Here is a 19340-nt window from a genome sequence, read left to right on the forward strand (position 1 = left end):
CATGGCCATATGCAAATCAGTCTTGACCCTGCGCCTCATGGGAACAGTCCAGCCCGAACTGCCTAGCCATGTCTTCCCTGGACCGGAATCAAACATCCTAGGACCGCTTTCTGGCTATCAGCCGTCATCAGCCAGGATAGCTTGACTCCTGTGGCGTAGTGAGCATGGGCTCCACGTCTGGGCATACCCTTCCCACACAGGGCGAACAGCAAAACACACAAGATGATGGACGGAATGTTGCAAATTGGCAAAACATTCACCCCCAGTCACAGATCTGGGTTTAATCCATCGTTATTTTGCTCACCACGCCACCCCAGTTCAGACATGGCCATATGCAAATCAGTCTTGACCCTGCGCCTCATGGGAACAGTCCAGCCCGTACTGCCAAGCCATGTCTTCCCTGGACCGGAATCAAGCATCCTAGGACCAGTTTCTGGCTATCAGCCGTCATCAGCCAGGATAGCTTGACTCCAGTGGCGTAGTGAGCATGGGACCCACGTCTGGGCATACCCTTTCCACATAGAGCGAACAGCAAAACACACAAGATGATGGACGGAATGTTGCACATTGGCAAAACATTCACCCCCAGTCACAGATCTGGGTTTAATCCATCGTTATTTTGCACACCACGCCACACCAATTCAGACATGGCCATATGCAAATCAGTCTTCACCCTGTGCCTCATGGGAACAGTCCAGCCTTTGGACTTCTGCAGGTAAGGCCCTAACAAACCTGTCCTCTAACAACACTATTTGTATAAAGCTTTACTTCTTCTCCTGGCCAAAAACGAAGTGCACAGTCCCTATTAAACACAGTGTAAACAGCTTACAGCAGAATACTGCTGTCTCGGGGGGGCTGGTTCCACGGACTTGTTAACACAAAATGGTAGCTGGGGGTGCACTGCTTAACATACAGGTCTTAACACGGGGCAAAGGAGACATTTGGAGGGAAAAACTGATAGTCACGGGGAACGAGAGGGAAAAACTACAGAGTTTGGACTGCAAATCCCACAATTCCACAGGTTAAATGGAAGCAGTCGCAGGCAGGAAAAACCACAAGTTTAAACACAAATACATGGGATAAATTATGCAATAACGGGCAGGTTAAAACTACAATTTTAAACTGTAACAACCACAGGCAAAGACAGGTAAAGAAATGTAAAAAGAAAAAAACGAAAATAAGATGATGCAATCACAGGTAGGGAAAATAGTTTTGTTAACTTTTTTAAGGAAAGAGACAGCACTAGTCTGCCTCCTTACCACTTCCTGGACTCTGCTCACTGCAATCTGGGGACAGGCTGCAACTCACAAGATGGAGCGTGTTCAACTGCAATGGACTACATATTAATTTGTCATAAAGCCATGTGAAGGTGTTCCCATGATGATAGAGGGGCATGAGCCGGTAATGGTAAACTGCCCTCCCTAAAGGACAGGAGGGTTTCACATAACATCTCTGAGAACAGCAATATTGCCCCAGTTTGTCCTAATACACCTTAAAGGTAAACTTACTTTGGTATCATGCCACAAGGTATGCTTTGACCAGGTGAAACCTGCATTACAAGACACATAGGATCATATTTTGAAAAGTTTTACTTGCTTGGATATTTGTCCAGCACTGATCTTTTAGTGAAAAGCTAACACTGGCTGTGCTCAGTTAAGCACCAGTAGCTGCAAGGTAGTGCTTTAGACCCTTATTCAGTCCAATAAGTAATGAATGCTATGATATTTTGCAAAGAAGGCTTTAAAGAAACCAAGTGCCTCAACAGGACCGAGTAGCAGAAGCAAAGTCAACATTGCTGCTGATGGATACCGGCCTATGCGATCAATGTAATTTTCAATACTATGATTTGATCGGATTTGTACATTTATATAGCGCACGAAGTCCCAGGGGCGTCTAGGCGCTAATACTAGAGAACCCAGTAAGTTCAACATAGAAACTGTAGACAAGCTTGTTAGTTGGCAAAGAGCCTGGTTTTTAGCGATTTCCTAAAAGATAGCAGCATAGGGCTGTTCTTTATGCAGGCCGTGAGCGAGTTCCATGTTTTGACAGTCCCGAACAAAAAGCTTCTTCCAACCTATCGGACTTTCTTGAACCTGGAAGTTTGAAGGAGTTTACTGTGTGCTGATCTTAGATTTCTAGAAGGCACGTACCAGTTCAGGTGTTTCTTCAGGAATTGAGGACCAGAACCGTGCAGTGCTTTAAAAGCTAGGCATTGGGATTTAAATTTGATCCTTTTGTCCACTGGGAGCCAGTGCAAGGCTCTCAGGCAGTGGGAAACTGGCCGAGACCTAGAGATGTCCAGCAGTAGTCTGGCTGCCGCATTCTGAAAATGCTGTAGCCTTTGTAGATGCTGTGATTGGATACCCATGTACAAAGCATTGCGGTAGTCCAATCTGGACAGGGCTAAAACAGGTACAAGTGTTTGTAGGGAGTATGGAAGTATGAAAGGGCGAACTTTCCTGATTATTTTTAGGATTAAAAATATAGTTGAGGTGAGAGTACTGATCTGATATTTGAATGTCAGTTATCCCAAATGTATCTCCTGTTTGAACCTTTGGGTGCTTTTTGTCTGATACATGTCAGAGCCAAGACGCCTTTGGGGATTCGTGCACCTAATAATATTATCAATACCAAATGCACATACTAATTTTTCAGGTAACTGGTCAGGGTAAGAAGTGAAAGGCATGGGTGAAAATTCTAAACCCTTTGCTTGGACACAACATCTGGTACCAGCAGAAGCATGAAGTTGTTTTGCAAATGGAGCATATATTTTGACAACCAAAACTGGTAAAGCCAAAAATGTGTGAGTTTAATCATCTCGAAGTTGGGAGTCATTCTGTTTTTCAAGATCCCACTGCATAAGAGTAAACTGCAGAAAGACATTAGGAAGCTTTCCTGACCAGTCCGGGAGGACAGTTATAACATTTGGACAACTTCTATAGGCTTAGGTGGGAGGAACTTTTCAGACACGGAACTGTACTGTGCCACAACTAGTTCTACTCACAGAAAGCTGCAGCACATAAAGATGGTCACTAGGATTTTTCAGTAGATATCTAAATCCTATGAAGGTTGATGGAGTCTGCTCAATATATTTGCCTTCACATCCTATCGGATGCAAGCAGAAAGAAAAAGGTACTGTTTGAGAGAACAATCCTATAATTTAGTGGCTTGCTGATGAAGAGTTGGACGGCTTTCCATCTTCATCATTTAAATAGAACATAGCAGCAGTGTTGATCCCTAAAACAAGAAAAATTTTCCCTCTGAGTAGAGAAAGTAAGAACTTAAGAGTAAGCTCCATGTAGTAGTATACATGTAAAAGTCCATCCGATGAATAGGAACAACTCATTTGACAATGGGATCCCCATATGGACAGCAATGAATCACCAGTTTTTGTGATTTGACTTACTGAACACTTAAATGGAGCGCCTTTTAACAGGCTTGCCACCCGAGCGCAAAAGAAAGGGACTTAAATACTTAAATACATGACTGGACATCACAAACACCTACAATTGTGCCGAAGAGCAGGCTCTGTATGGATGTGTGGACCTCTGATGGAAACCTCAGGCACCAACAATACTCAATGTGGTTCTGGTATATAAATAGCCTATTCAATTTTTAAATGCTTTGCAAAGACGATAAAATAGTGACCTTAGTTTGGATTTCCTTCAAAATGAACTTCCTCACGGAACCTTCAGTGGCTGATGTGAAGATTAACCGCCTTTGGAATTCTTTAAAGGTGCAGTCCTAATTAGAAAAGCAAGAGGTCAGCCTGTTGGACGCTATACATTTTCCCTTTTTAATGGGGTTTTAGGAATGGTCTAATAAGTTAGTGTTTTCATCCAAATGTCCTGCAGAATTAATTTGGCTAAGTGAGATTGCTTTTAGAAATAAAAAATTGTGTTCTAGGGATCCCCCATGTGTGTACACATATTCTACTGTTTACTGATACCACAGATAATCCCAGGACAGAGAAATTAAAGCTAAGGGCCTTTTCTCTTACAATTATAACTCACGATATGAAAGTGTTAGGTGGCTAGATTCAGAACAACCTTAAAGAACAAGTTACTTATCTTAGGTGATGCATTATCTGGTAGAGACTATATCTACCTGCAGATCCCTTACCTTTGAATTTCCCAGGCATCCGACTGGATCCAGAAACTTTTGCATGAGCAGTACCCCTGCACACGGTCGGGTGACTCCATTCGGTTCCAAATGGATTCGTCGGCACCGGATGGGACGTTGTAGTCACCTATATAGGCGTAATGCAGACGTCCGTTACTTTTCACGACTTTCCGTGCCTTGAGCGCAGATCCATGAAGTGAACTGACTAGTGTGTGTCCAAATTAGGGCTGTGAACTCTAGCCTTAGAAATGTGTCTACAGAGCAGGGGGCATGGGTGGGTCTGTAAGGAATCTGAAGCTAGATAGTGTCTCTACCAGATAATGTGTTACTGAAGTTAAGTAACTTGTTCACCTGATAAGAGACTTCTAGCTGCAGATTCCTAACCTTTCAATAGATACACAAGCCATACCATCCTGGTGTTGGGCTGAGGACAAATTGTCCTGCAGGGCTGAACAGGCGAAATGCCCGTTCCTGCTGACCTGACTGTGCAGGCAATAGTGTTTGGTAAACGTGTGCAGAGATGCCCACGTTGTTGCCCACAGATGTCCAGGACTGGAACCCCCATGAGCCAATACCGTGGTTGCAGCTTTTTCTTTGGTGGAATAGGCCCCTAAGCCCAGGGGAGGCTGCTTTTTAGCCAGGGCTTCGCAGATCTTGATACAGAGAACAACCCAGCGCGAAATGGTCAGTTTCTGAACTGCCCACTTCTTTTTAGCTCCTACATAGCACACAAAGAGTTAGTGTCCACCTGGAACTCTTTTGTGTGCTCAAGGAAAGAATGACAACGCTCTTTGGGTGCAGACAGTGGAGTTGTTCCTCCTCTTTAGAGCGATGTGGAGAAGCATAAAAAGTGGGCAGGGTTACACCACTTTAGGTTGGAAACAGGCCTGGGTGCAAGTCACCACCTTCTTCAGGAATACCATAAGATAGGGATACTTGGATGATAAAGCCTGCAGCTCACTCACCCTCCGGGCAGATGTTATTGCCACTAGAAAGGCTGTCTTAATGGTAAGCAGCCAGAAGGGACAGTTGTGTAGTGCCTCACAAGGAGCACACATGAGGTAAGTGAGAACCAGTTTCAGATCCCACTGAGGCATAATGAAGGGTGGAGGTGGAAACCTATGTACCAGCTCATTTAGAAACCTATGTACAATAGGGGACTTAAAAAAAGAGGATTGGTCAGGCAGCCGCGGGGAGAGCAGAGATAACCCTTGAAAGAGCCCAGAGCAAAGCCCAGCAGGGCAAGGGTGAGAATAAAGTGTAGAATATCTGAAAGAGGGTCAACAGACTTTTCTGTACAATAGCAGGTGTACACAGTTTTGGTGGAGGGCTGCCTGGCGGCAAATATAACTTTACAAACTTCAGGGGAAAGGTCAAAAGCTATCAACTGTCATTGTTCAATCTCCACGCACGGAGGCGTAGAGATGCCAGGTTTGGACGACAGTGTGACAGAAGATCCTCCCGAAGGGACAGCTTGATCGGAGGTTCAATGCTCATTTTCAGAATCTCAGGATATCAAACTCTCCATGCCCAGTCAACAGCCACAAGAATGACTTAGGCCGGGTTGTTCTTGATCTTCTTGAGAACTCTGGGAAAAAGTGGTATGGGCGGAAAGGCGCATAGGAGGCCTGAGCTCATCTTGCAACGAAGAGTATCGCCTAGCGTAGCCATCTTGAAAACTCCAACACGCAGAACTGCTGACATTGCCTGCTCTCTTTGGATGCGATCAGACCTAACAAAGGCTCTCCCCATTGCTGAACAAGACCTGGCATCGACGTCGGAGACAGTCTGTTCTGGAATTCAGAGAACCTGCCAGGTGTTGAACCACCAGGGTTACACCCTGCATTTCCAGCCATGTCGAGAGACGCAGGGGCTTTTGGCAAAGATGCCACAATGCCACCCTGCCCTGGTTGTTGCAGTGCCACATGGTGGTAGTGTCGTCCGAGAACACTTGCACCAACTTCCCCTTGACCAAGTGAAGAAATGCTTTCAATTCCAGTCGAATCGCTTGGCGCTCCAGCAGTCTGATATGAGAGTCCTGATTCTGCCAGAGACCAGAGTCTTCTGCTCGCCACCTTTCCCAGATGGCAGCCATATTTCAGCAGTGACGCATCTGTCACTACAGTGAAATCTGGTTGAGGAAGGGAGAGGGGTATGTCTCTGACCCAATTGAGGTTCGTTAACCACCACTGCAGGTCCTTTGCAGTTCCCTCCGCGATCTGAACCGGGTTGGAGAGATTTCACTGATACTGCACCCAATGGAACTTCAGGTCCCACTGCAGATCCCGCATATGCCATCTGGCATGATTTACCAACAGGATGCAGGAGGCCATGATGCACAGCGGCCGCAAAGTCATTCTCATAAAAATCCAGGATAGAGGCTGAAAAATCACTATCCTAACCTGAATATCCTGGACTCGCTGCTCGGAAAGATAAGCCCAAAACTACAATGTGTTCAGCACAGCTCGGCTGAAAAGGAGCATCTGAGAAGGAGTTAGGTGTGACTTTGGCACGTTTATAGTGAAACCCACGAAATGCAGGAGGTCCTCCGTAGTCTGGAGTAAGGAGAAGACAGTCTGGGGCAATGCCGCCTGCAACAGCCAGTTGTCAAGGTAGAGGAAAACTGAAACCCCTAGCCTGTGCAGATGAGCTGTTACCACCACCATCAACCTTGGTGAACACCCGAGGTGGCGCAGGTTCAGCTAATGGGAGGCATTGTGAACTGAAACAGCTTGTGGCCTACCTTGAATCGCAGGTAATTCATGAGGCAAGGCAGGCAGGAGATGTGAAAATACATATCCTGGAAGTCCAACACTACCAGCCAGTCTCCTAGGTCTAGGGAAGACAAAACCTGAGCCAACGTGAGCATCTTGAATGTTTCCTTTTTGAGGAAGAGATTGGCAGTTCAGAGGACTAGGATAGGACAAAGATCTTTGTTCATTTTGGGTATCATAAAATTGTAAGATTAACAACTACTGCCTACTTCTGATAACAGAATAATTTCTTTAGTCCCCATTGCCAGGAGAGCTGTAGCTTCCTTTCGGAGCAAGATCAGATGATCCTCCGCCAGCCATCCATGCCAGCCAGCAATGATTTGCAAGTCCCATTTGTCTGATGTTATAGGCGGTCAGTGGAGGAGATGATGTTGGATTCTCCCTTCAACAGGTCACCCATGGTCTTGCAGAACCAAACTAGGAGGGCTTTGAGGCTGCAGATGCTGAGGGGTTGGTGGCGGACAACTTCTGGCTACCATTCCCATGGGATCGGAATGCACCACATCCATGTCCTCGCACAACTTGGGAAGCTTCCGCAGGACAGTGGCTGGAATGCATGGTAGTACACGCCTTCTGTAGCCATGAAATGGGCGAAAGGCAGACTGGGAGTGAGGTGAAACTGAGGGGCCCAAGGACTTGGCTGTAGCCTGGGAGTTCTTGAAGTCCTCCAGCACCATGTCTGCGCTCTCACTGAAGAGACGAGTCCCCATCGAAGGACATGTCCATGAGGTTGATCTGGAGATCCCCTGAAAAGCCAGTCGTTCTAAGCCATGCGTGGTGCCATACGGCTACCGCCGGTGAAACTGCCCTGCCCAGCGTGTCAGTCGCATCCAGACCACACCTAATGGTGAACTTGGCTGCATCTTTCAGTCTTTTACTGCTTAGAAGAGGATGGCCCAAGTCTCCTCCGGGACCGGTGGCAGCACTTGCTCAGTCATTTCCCATGGAGTATGGGAGTAATGGCCCAAAAGGCATACTTTGCTCACTGATCGTAATGCTAGGCTTTCAGAAGAAAACATCTTCTTCCCAAGTATGTCCAGCCTCTTGGACTCCGTCTGGTGGAGCGGCAGGGAATGCACCATGGGAAGTCAAGGCTTGGACTACCAGGCTCTCAGGGGTGGGATGTTGGCAGCGGAAACTAGGATCACCTGGAGTTGGACGATGGCAGCAGGTAATTTTACTGTTCACAGGAGCCCCTGTGTAGGCTTGGACCAAGTTTCTAGAAGGACATCAGTCAATGCTTTATAAAAGGACAATAGGAGTATAGATGAGGAAGCTCAAGGCTGAAGCACTTCGGTCAAGAGTGGGCTTAACCCCCACGGAGGGAAGATCAAGGTCAAAGACCTCCACTGCCCTCTTCACCAACATTACATAAGAGGCTCTCTCCTCCATAGCCACAGTAGGTGGAGAAGGGAAACCAGTATCTTGAGGTGTCCAATCCACTGGCCTCTCCTAGGTTCGCATACCAGTCCAAATACTCACCAAGGGAGTACAACTGGTGTTCTAATGGGGCCAGTGAACCCTCCCATTCTTACCCTATGCCTGTCTACTCCTCAAAAGCATCAGCCAACGACCTAGCGCAACTGGGACATGTCAGTGCCGGAACTGGCATTGACTGACGCCATTCCGACTCAGAGTCATCAGGGATGACAATGGGGCAGGTGTGGCCCGTGTGACTTCGGTGGCGCCGGGACCACATTATCTACTTCGGAAACGTACAATATCCTCAAAATATGCATCAGGCTAGGCTATGGTATTCAAAGACTATGAACATGGCACATTTTAGTTTGAGGCATTTGTTTTTTCTCCATTTTGGCTTGCAGTGATATTTGTAAACGCTAGTCTGTTTTATGCCTTTCTAAGTCAATTACTCTTTTTCTTGCCCCATGACAACAAAAATAGACGAAAAGCGTCAACCACTGAGAATGCCTTGGGGTCAAATGTAATCGTATTATTGTCTAGCTCATTTCTATCTAGTACCCCCACCAAGGAATAACACAAACCAGCATATTTTGCAGTACAAAAATTATATTTAGCACAATACTGCAGAATCATTACTAACCAAAAGATACTGCTAGCACTGTGTTAACTCGACAGACTCCCCACACTAGAGCACATATAGAGTCATTTACTGCACTAAGTTCTTCACAACTAGCTAACATGAATCTTTTAAAAATTATGCGAATAGGCTAATAACGTGAACCTGTTTAATGCTTTCCAAGCTATGTTTAACACTGCAGTTTTCATTAATGATTAAAGGATGAGCATCTATGAAAGATCAACGACATGCAAACTTGAAGTAGCCGTACAGGGGCCTATGTTTCAGACTGTTCATGTAGACCCAATAGAAAGACGATGCTACAAACGTAACTCTCATCTAAGATATCAATATTGGCTCTTTCGGAATCCATGATTTTTTGAAGAGCCTAAACTGTGAGGACAAAGTTTGAGGTGTTCTCCACATCATGTAGTCTTATTACTGCAGGCCTGGCCCTTATGTAAATGACTTAGCATCTCTCTGTGCACTCACTATGCAGCATTTCACCAACTATGAAGACAGCAATTTCTTTCCTTAAGTTATCACTCATAGTGCCTTTCTAATTGCAAACTTTATCCATGCTTCTAACTGGAGAACCTTCATTTTTGGTGCCTGACATCAAATTACTTAATTTGCAAATGTGTGCAAGAGGCTAGTATATTTCTAGGCCCAATACATTTCTGCACCAAGAAGATTAACACAAAATTGTATGAATTAGTGACTAACTAATTATATCTAATCTTACGGTCTTTGTAACCTCCTTACATCAAGCTTCATCCTCACTTCTCAGCTAAGTATCTTTTGCTTTTCTCATCACAACTTGTCTGCCTGGAGAACTTGAAACATACATATTGCCTTTTTCCCCTTACAGTAGTTGATCTTAATAAAAAAGAGTTTCACCTGGAGGACTTAGTGTAAACAGTGGTGTTACCTGTTGAATGCAGAGAAATGGCTATGTTCCTCTTAAATTGACCACCATGTAATGAAGTATAGCTTGCCTAATTCTGATGTAGGAATAAGGAACTATGTCTGGTCGGACTACAGCTGCTGGTCATTTGATGACTGATGTCTAACCTCAATATGGTCATATGAACAGCACCACATATGCTAGAAAATGCCTCAAATTCACTTGCCTTTGTAGGATTTGGGATGCATGTGCTAATTCTAGTAAGGAGAAAGACTGGGTAATATCCAAAGTACACTCGTAAACCTTGCGGAAAGCGCATTGCCAGGACGCGCTCACCGGACTCTGTGAAAGCCGACGCCGGACCTCGCCGCTCCGCGGGTGCCGCATCGCCGGAGGAAGTGAGGGGCATCTGCTCAGGACTCTACGGGGGAAGCTCTATCCATCTTTGGCTGAGGGCTGCAGGGCTGCGAGCGTCAGGGACTCCATTATCCAGGAGTCCCTGCTAGACCGTCTACAACTTCCGGTCCGCTCTCCCTGGCGGCCGGCCCACCGCCCACCTGAGGGCTATTTAAACCCCCACCTGCAACTCCACCAGTGGGACACTCGTAAACCTTGCGGAAAGGGCATTGCCAGGACGCGCTCACCGGACTCTGTGAAAGCCGACGCCGGACCTCGCCGCACCCGCTCCGCGGGTGCCGCATCGCCGGAGGAAGTGAGGGGCATCTGCTCAGGACTCTACGGGGGAAGCTCTATCCATCTTTGGCTGAGGGCTGCAGGGCTGCGAGCGTCAGGGACTCCATTATCCAGGAGTCCCTGCTAGACCGTCTACAACTTCCGGTCCGCTCTCCCTGGCAGCCGGCCCACCGCCCACCTGAGGGCTCTTTAAACCCCCACCTGGAACTCCACCAGTGGGACACTCGTAAACCTTGCGGAAAGCGCATTGCCAGGACGCGCTCACCGGACTCTGTGAAAGCCGACGCCGGACCTCGCCGCACCCGCTCCGCGGGTGCCGCATCGCCGGAGGAAGTGAGGGGCATCTGCTCAGGACTCTACGGGGGAAGCTCTATCCATCTTTGGCTGAGGGCTGCAGGGCTGCGAGCGTCAGGGACTCCATTATCCAGGAGTCCCTGCTAGACCGTCTACAACTTCCGGTCCGCTCTCCCTGGCGGCCGGCCCACCTCCCTGAACGCCGGTATAATTGGGACCATTCCGCAGCCCGGAGCAAAGACCGGGCTAAGAGCGGGCCGTTTGAGGCCGTTTGAGGACGGCAGCGGACGGCCCTGGCCCACCCCCCTTATCGCCTCCAACCTGCTTATTGTATTATCGTGCTGATATAGGCAAGCTTAAACTGTTACACCTTATCTTGTAAGTTGAGTGACGACCCTCTTTCCATCTTAAGCACTATGAGCACTAGGGTGACACGCAGCAAGGCCTCCAAAGGTGGTTCACAAATCTGTGGCCCTATGGACGACTTCATTACCCGCACAAACATAGCCATAGATGAAGAAATATCTAAACTTCAAACCCGGGTATCCCTAGAACTAGTAGCTGCACGAAGGTTGTCCCAAGTAATTGCACTCTCAAAAAAATCATCCTTAGGCCATATAGCCTCTTCTGTTACTCCAGAGCCTCCTGTTCGCCCTAACAGTCTCATCACTCAGGTCGATGTACACCAGTCCCCGATCCTTCCTACCCCCACCCCGCCCTTGGAGCAATCACCTATTGTAGAAGGGACAAATTGCCCTGCACCTTCTTATGCCCAGAGTTCTACCCTTAACCCACCTCCCCAAGCATTCCCAATTACTTCTTGCGTTAGCGGTATACAACCTAAAAGAAAACGCCACTCACGCTCAGCCTATTCTCGGAAGAAGGCAAAAGTTGCAGTCTCTCACCATCTGACACTGACTAACGCCCCGGCACGTAATGTTTTACCGGAGTGTTTGTCGAGCATACAGCCACCACGCCAAAGCAAGGGAGAGGGTCTAGTTACACCCCCTACCACCACCCTAGAAGATGAGGGCACACAGGCACAGGACCTGGGTAGGAATGATATGGAATTTATAGATCAAGTTTGGGAAACATTAAAAAAACTTCTCTCACCCCTTGACTTAAGATTGTCGAGGATAGAAAACAATCTGCTCGAGATGGAGAAGAGCATTATTGCTCTGGCCACTCTCGGCCTGAGAAGTCTTGAAAATCAGGGCCTGCCCCCAACTGACCCACTACCATCAGCTCCTGTCTTGCAAGCTGAGCAGCACCCGCTTCCAGCTCCAGTTGCTGCAAGGCCTGTCCCTAAACCGAGGACTGTGGCCGTGGACCAAGTTTCCACTACTGCTAAACCTCAGGCCTCCAAACCCCAGGTTCCCATACGGAACTCCAAGCTTCAAATAGCAAACCCAAATCCGGGAGTACCTCCTAGACCTCATCCTGTTGAAACCCAGGGCCCTCGTCCAAAAGATAATTTTAGAGGGGGCTACATAGATCTTCCCCCAGAGGCCAATGACTATGTGGTTGTGTTGACAGGCGTCCCTGTGATCGACATTGACCAATACGAAAATCACTGGTCATTGAAAAATAAGATTATGCATTGGCTCAACGTTAACAGGCCGATTCCCAATGGTAGAAGAAGTCGAGTACTGATGGTCCGCAGAACACCCTGGGTGGGTCCAACAAAGAAATCTAAGCCAGGGGACTGTGTAGTTGTGACTTTTGAGGACCCACACACGGCACACCATATCTGTTCCTGGCCAACCAGCGAAGAATCCTCAGTCATACCAAGGCCGCTATCCTACTTTTACCCTCCACGGCAAGTCCACACTCAAGCTGATAACTGGTCATTGGTACAGCATCACCCATGGAATACCCATCCTATGAGGCAAAAGAATACTCTCCTACATTGGAATGGCCTCTCAACCTACAACAGATTTGGTGGCCTAGAGGAGGTTGATTGACTCTCTATGTTCCCCGTCTGCCCACAACTGGAAAAAGCAACAACACTTCAGGCTGTAGACAACGTTGGAAATCTAACTCATGGCCTTCTAACTAGCCAAAGCGGGCTTTTGAACAGCTTGCCCCGTGACATGGGGCCGACTAAAACGATTACTCTAGACCGCAATAGAGTGGAAATGAGGACAGATCTACCCTGCTTGATCCCCCCTCCTCCTGTCCAAAGTGAACTAGTGGAGATTAACCCGCTTGATAGAGCCGCAACCTCAGTTTTCCTCCAGACTGAGATTCTTCCAAGACCATCTACACCGGCTGTGACAAACCCTCCCTTACTTATCCATTCACCTAAAAACTTTACATCTGGTGAACCTTTTCTGAAGATCCTAAGCTGGAATGTGGCAGGTCTTGCACGCAACTTTGATATCCCGGAATGGAATGCCTTCCTGACACCTTATGACATTTGTCTCCTACAGGAAACCTAGTGCCAGGAACCAAGACATAGAGTGGGTTTTTCGACCTTCTTTGTCCCGGCTGTCCATCACCAAGGATCTAAAGGACGCCCGTCCGGCGGTCTTCTTATATGGATCAGCATAGCATTAGGTCTTAGTGTATCCCAAAGGACCACTCAATCATCTGACCTTCAATGGATATCACTACACTACAAAGGGGGAAGGAATTTAGAACTATTCAATCTCTACCTAAGGGGCACCAGGAGTGGAGCATCATCTTTAAATCCAATAGGCTTAAGCAACAACTTGGCTGCCTGTGACGCTGATTCCCTTGTCCTTCTAGCAGGCGATTTTAATTGCTGTTTTGAGCCTTTAGCTAAAGAAGACATTCTGGATACCTATGATGAGGACAACAGGAGGGGTATCCCTATCTTGAACCTTGAACCGATTCCTAAATGGACACAAAGCGCGATCGATATAAAAGCTCTTTGTATGGAGCATAACCTGAGACCAACGAATGGTCGTTCCAAATCGGATTCCATGGGTGCCCATACATACAATAGGACGGGTCACTCATCCAGAATTGACTTTATCATGCTCAACTATAACCTCTGGCCATACCATCACGACATGGAGGTTATAGAGACCTGTGATAGCGACCACAACCCTCTTTCCTTAACTATCTCTGTCCCTTGGCAAACTGGGAATCAAGACACTCTTGATCACACATGGAAAGCTTCACATAAGATTCTTCCCTCAAACTGTGGCAGGCGTCTGAAATGGGTTAGAGTCTCAGCAGATGAGGCAAGGATGACACAAGCCGGAATCATTATATCAGAGGTAGAACCTCGGCTTGACACCACAAATCCCACTAGTAAGATGGTCTTATCACTATTTACAGAGACTATAACGGCACTAAGTGGGCTGTTCATCATTCCCAAATCCAGCTCCAGAACCGCTTCAAAAGGAGCTCCAAGAGCAAGAGAAAAGTGGTTTACATCTAAATGTCGAACTGCTAAGGGTGATCTTGTTGCTGCAGTGAAAAAAAAAGATCAAGCCAACATCAGGTCTGCAAGGAAACTTTATAGAAAATCTGTGACTGAGGCCAAGCAGGCATACGATTTCAACTTTTGGCGAGAATTAACGGAGGCGAGCACAAGGAAAGATGCCAAGGGGTTCTGGGACTTGCTAAGATCTAGAGAAAAGCCCATTGACCAACAATTGACTTGCAATATCCCTGGCGATGCTTGGTTTGCCCATTTTTCGAAACTGTATTCGGCTCCTACAGGGCCACCACAATCAGATCTGGTCCCACTGTCCAGCCCCACAGATTTTCCACCGAATGATGGCTTATTCACTAGCTTGGAAGTAGAGAAGGCAATTAGGTGTATTGTTCCTAATAAAGCAGCAGGCCCTGATGGGATCCCGGGCGATTTGATAAAGAATAATCCCCTATTCTGGAGCAGATTTAATTGCTGCGCTTCTTAATGAGGTTATGTCGGGGGGGTCTTTCCCTGACTCATGGAGGGGCGCTGAAGTCGTCCCCATTTTTAAGAAAGGCTGCAGGGAAGACCCAGCTAATTATCGCCCCATCAGTTTGCTGGATTCGACGCAAAAGGTAGCGGGGAAAGTGGTATTGGGCAGGATTCTGCAGTGGGTGGATGAAAATCAGATTCTGTCTGATTTTCAAGCGGGTTTTAGAACGGGGACAGGCACCGTCGAGCAGACATTCCGCCTTTTAATGCTTTATTGGAAAGTAGTGGTGCTAGGAGGGGGCAGTTTATACCTAGTCTTTATAGACTTAAGAACAGCCTTCGACCTGGTCCCACGAGCATTATTGTGGAAGGTCCTCGATGGGTTAGGTCTACCTCCCTACTTGCTGGCCTTGCTCATAAAATTTCATGACAGTAATTTTGCCCAAATCAGATTGGGTGCCCAGGGAGAAAAAACACCGTGTATCCCAGTAGACAGGGGCGTCCGCCAGGGGTGTGTGCTTGCCCCCACTCTGTTCTCTCTTTACGTCAACGGAGTGGTGGAGCACCTCCTCCAACATCCTGCAGATGCACCATCCCTGGCTGGAAGGAAAATCCCGACACTCCTGTTTGCGGACGACACCCTTCTGATTTCGAAATCACCTGCGGGTATACAGTCATTACTCTCCAGTTTCAAGGCCTTCTGTGACACCAAGGGACTGGCCATAAACATCGGTAAGACCAAATTTCTTGTCCTCAACCCCCCCAAGAAATCTGTTAAACCCCCCGCTCTAGACTCTGTCACATTAGAAAGAGTCAAAGAATTTGACTATCTGGGCATACGTCTTAGTGATAGTATGAGTTGGAAGGCACATCACCAAAAAGTGTTTCTAACCCATAAGAGGGTTGTTGGTGCTTTGCTCAAAGAACAGCGTGCTTCCTCCATAAAACCTATTGGGGCACTTCTTGATATTTACAGGGGAAGGGTTGTGAGTGCAGCACTGTATGGCGCAGAACTTTGGGGCACTCAGAGAGTGGACACTTTGGCCCACTTAGAAAATAAATTTCATAAAGATCTGATGAGGCTACCCCATAGCACTCCCACAATCCCCCTTTTGCTTGACGCAGGTACCCGCCCAATCTGTGAGCAAGCTAAACTACGCCCTCTTTTACTATGGTCCAGAATTTGGAATGTCCCCGAACTCCACAGCTATGCAGATGCCCTAAAAGATTTATTGGCCCTACCAGGTTGGCATAAGGTCACCTGGCTTAGGGAGGTCAAGAGGCTTCTGTACAAGCTGGGTCTAGGAGCTGCGTGGGAAAATAAAACAGCACCTCCAAAACAAGTACTGAAGAAGGCCTATTGGTCATGGGTGGACAATGAGAGAGTAGGCAAAACAAATCATCCCAAATCTGTTGCCAATTTCTTGATGGTTAAAGACATCCCCTATAGGGAACCATATTTGGATCTGATCCATAGTTCACACGACAGAGCATTGTATTTTAAATTTAGGGTCGGGGTATTACCTTTATGCCAGTTTACCTCTACCTGGAAACCACCCCTGCAAACTGTACCCTATTGCCCATTCTGTGAGCTAAAAGTTGAATCTGTTGCCCACTTGCTGTTTGAGTGTAGAGCCTATGTGGCCCCTAGACGGAGGTGGTTGAAGCCTCTTTGTAGGAGCCTGGGAACTCGCTCACATTTGGAAGCTATAAGAATACTGCTTTCAGATGCTAGACCCTTTTTTGCCATTTGTTTGGCAAAATTCCTAGGTTGGGCTTGGCGCATAAGAACTGCGAAACAACTGACGATCCAATAAAGTGTTCCCTTCTATTTTTATCTATTTAATGCTTTTCTCGTGTAAACGATGAGATGTTTTTTTAAAAAAATGAATTGTAAGTTGCTTTGTTTTGATTACTGTTAAATTGTTTTTATGCTATGATGTTCTGCTTTTATGATATGTTTTTATATCGAAATAAAGCTTATTACTACCTACTACCTTAAAATATCCAAAGTACCATGTGCAGCACCAGTTACAGCTGTTCACCTACTGTTCTAAATAACACAAAGCTGATCAAATATGTGCTTCAAGGTAAATGACCACAGCTGTGCCTTTATTAGATCACACAGAGGTATCAGGCGTGGAAACAATTTCATGTACACTGTGAGGATCTGGAGGGAGTGTAATCCACCCTGTTAAAATGATGTTTTAATCATGTGAATGTCTAGATTATTTTGTGTCATATTTTTCCATCCAGTTCCTCTGCAGCCGTACATTTTACCAGAGACACTAATGAAAGAGTAAGCAGAGAAATAGTTGAGGGAGGAGTCAGGAGAATATAAGATTTGAAATCAACAAAATGGTTAGGCCTTTAACTCTCAACAGCCTTTCTGAAGACATTTCCCCTACAATATGGAGCAGTGAGGTTTCTCGTATATTACTCAATTCTTTACAGGATTATCAACACCGAGTTTGAACATACATGAGAAAAGTAATTAATTATCACATTCTTGGCATGGTCACACCAGTGCAAAAAGTATCTTTTTAGTGAATAGCATTTGTTTAAGCACATTTAACATAGCAACACTTACTTTTCTAGTACTGGTGGGATTACCAGTTCAGGGCGCATCAGTGCAAGATTTTGCAATGCCTGGGCGGCCTCCAAGCTTCCAATTTTACTGAACATTGCCAAAAGTACAGGTTGAATAATGCTCTTCACAAAGTCAGTCACATCTTGATCAGTGAGTTTATGGCTATCAGGAACTGGTGACAGCCAGCTCACCTTTTTGTAACGTTCTCGATGCAACCGTCTGACTACACTACATGGCAACCTTTGCAGCAGTTTCATCAGTTTGGTCTGTTATCAAACAAAAAAAAATAAACACGAGTTTTAGTAAGCTATTTTAACAAATGACAACAATTTGTGCTCCTTCTAATAAATAAATACAAGTATTGGGAAAAACACAATTTTGCTACGTCTTTGTAGATATTTGGCTGCCCCAAAAGTAAAAGTTATCTACTTAAAGTAAAGCCAATCAAAACATACATCATCAATTAACAATAGAAACTACTTTTTGACCTGACTGCACATGCTGTATATCAGAAGGACGGTCCTTTTTTCTCATAATGGTTACCTACCTCCTGTCTAAACGTATAAAAAAATGATAACTGGTGAAACTAAAAGCAACTAGTCTTTCAAAGAAATCTAGATATATTCACTGAAAGCAACTAATCAAATGAATTTTAGGAGCGGACTCACGGTTTCACTGTGCCAGGACAAAGAAGCTTACTGCTAAACATGGACCGAGTAAGGTTTCATTTGGAGCTTCTAGATTATTGCTTTCTATCTTTGGACATCTGGATAGGAGCAGAGACTGAGTTTGGTTTGGAACAGATCGCAGTTTGCGGAGTACTCAGATATGATTCAGCTTTTTCAGAAAGAAGTCACCAAAGCTTTTACAAGTAGAGGTCAACTGTGTGTGTGATGAGTATTCATGCACTCATGTTGCAGGGCTCAGAACAGATTGCTGCCCGAAGGGGCATGTTCGGGTTTTAGAGATTGGTTTAAACTGTCAAACAATTCACTGCAGTCTGCATTTATGGGGTTACCCTACTAGAACTCTCTGTTAATGCTCACTTTAGTACCTTATCTGAGAGAGCAATAACCTTCCATACACACATATGAAATGATTTAAGAGGACAGAAATAGTGGGTCAGAGTACCAGAGGAAAAGAACACAGCTTTTAGATAAAATGATCAATGCTGACCTTAGTATGTGTTAAATATTGAAGGAATTATTGAAGAGCTTAAATAGATTCATATGACACCTTAGAACTTGACTGCACTAAAGCTGTCTAATTCATGAATTGCTGGATTCAGTTTGTGAAGCAGTAACTCCATAGTGAGCCGGATAATTCAGTTTTCAGTTAGGACCACTATCTGTGCCAACAGCTGCTAAGAACCCAAGTGAAATCTGAGCAGCAGAGCAACATGAATTACAGGTAAATATACAACTTTCATAAATGCCCATGAAATTAATTTAGGCCCTTGTAAGAGGTGGAAGCCCTAGCATACAGAATCTAAGAAGTGGAAGAAATTCACCCCCTCCGAGTAAGATAAATGAGTTATTTTATCCCCAATGTGGATACGAGGGACTATTACTCTTTGTTTGCAGGCTCTTTCTCATTTTCAACTTTATAGGTGAGTGGCATGGCTGAAAAAGTCTTCTAAAGCAGTTCAGAAATCTGCATGCAGTACCCCCCTTAAGTTCACCGCGTCCCAGTGGATTAACATGATGGTTTTAAAATGCAAGGGGCATCAGGTTCACTTATGTACAATGATAATGCTATGGCCATCAAGAAAGAAGTACTCCATGAAACAAATTTTTAGTTGCTTAAGACAAAATGCTACAAAAAATGTATGCATTTGCCTAGAGGCAGTGGGGCATCTGAATGGAGGAAATATTTGCAACAGACCTATTAAACAATTTGCTCTCCTTTGGTTACGCTCTTTCTGGTATAAACTATCTAGGTGCAGATTTCTCACCTTTTGAATATTCTCCAGGTGTCTAACTGGTTCCAGTAAAAGTATTCAGCAGTGCCTCGATAGATGGCGTTATGCAGCTCTGTAC

The 19340-nt window shown here is 45.8% G+C and overlaps 1 protein-coding gene across 2 annotated transcripts in view; it reads right to left on the reverse strand.

The window, feature by feature from the left end:
• The window catches only part of PSME4 (proteasome activator subunit 4), a 2155241-nt gene that overhangs the window by 1742673 nt on the left and 393228 nt on the right, over positions 1-19340 (reverse strand). For both annotated transcript variants that reach the window (XM_086927646.1, XM_086927645.1), the window contains one exon: positions 17302-17567. In XM_086927646.1, the coding sequence (XP_086783772.1) occupies positions 17302-17567 (266 nt within the window). The remainder of the gene's footprint in view (positions 1-17301; positions 17568-19340) is intronic.

The sequence above is a fragment of the Lissotriton vulgaris genome, chromosome 6, assembly GCF_964263255.1.
Source record: "Lissotriton vulgaris chromosome 6, aLisVul1.2, whole genome shotgun sequence".
NCBI classification, from domain to species: domain Eukaryota; kingdom Metazoa; phylum Chordata; class Amphibia; order Caudata; family Salamandridae; genus Lissotriton; species Lissotriton vulgaris.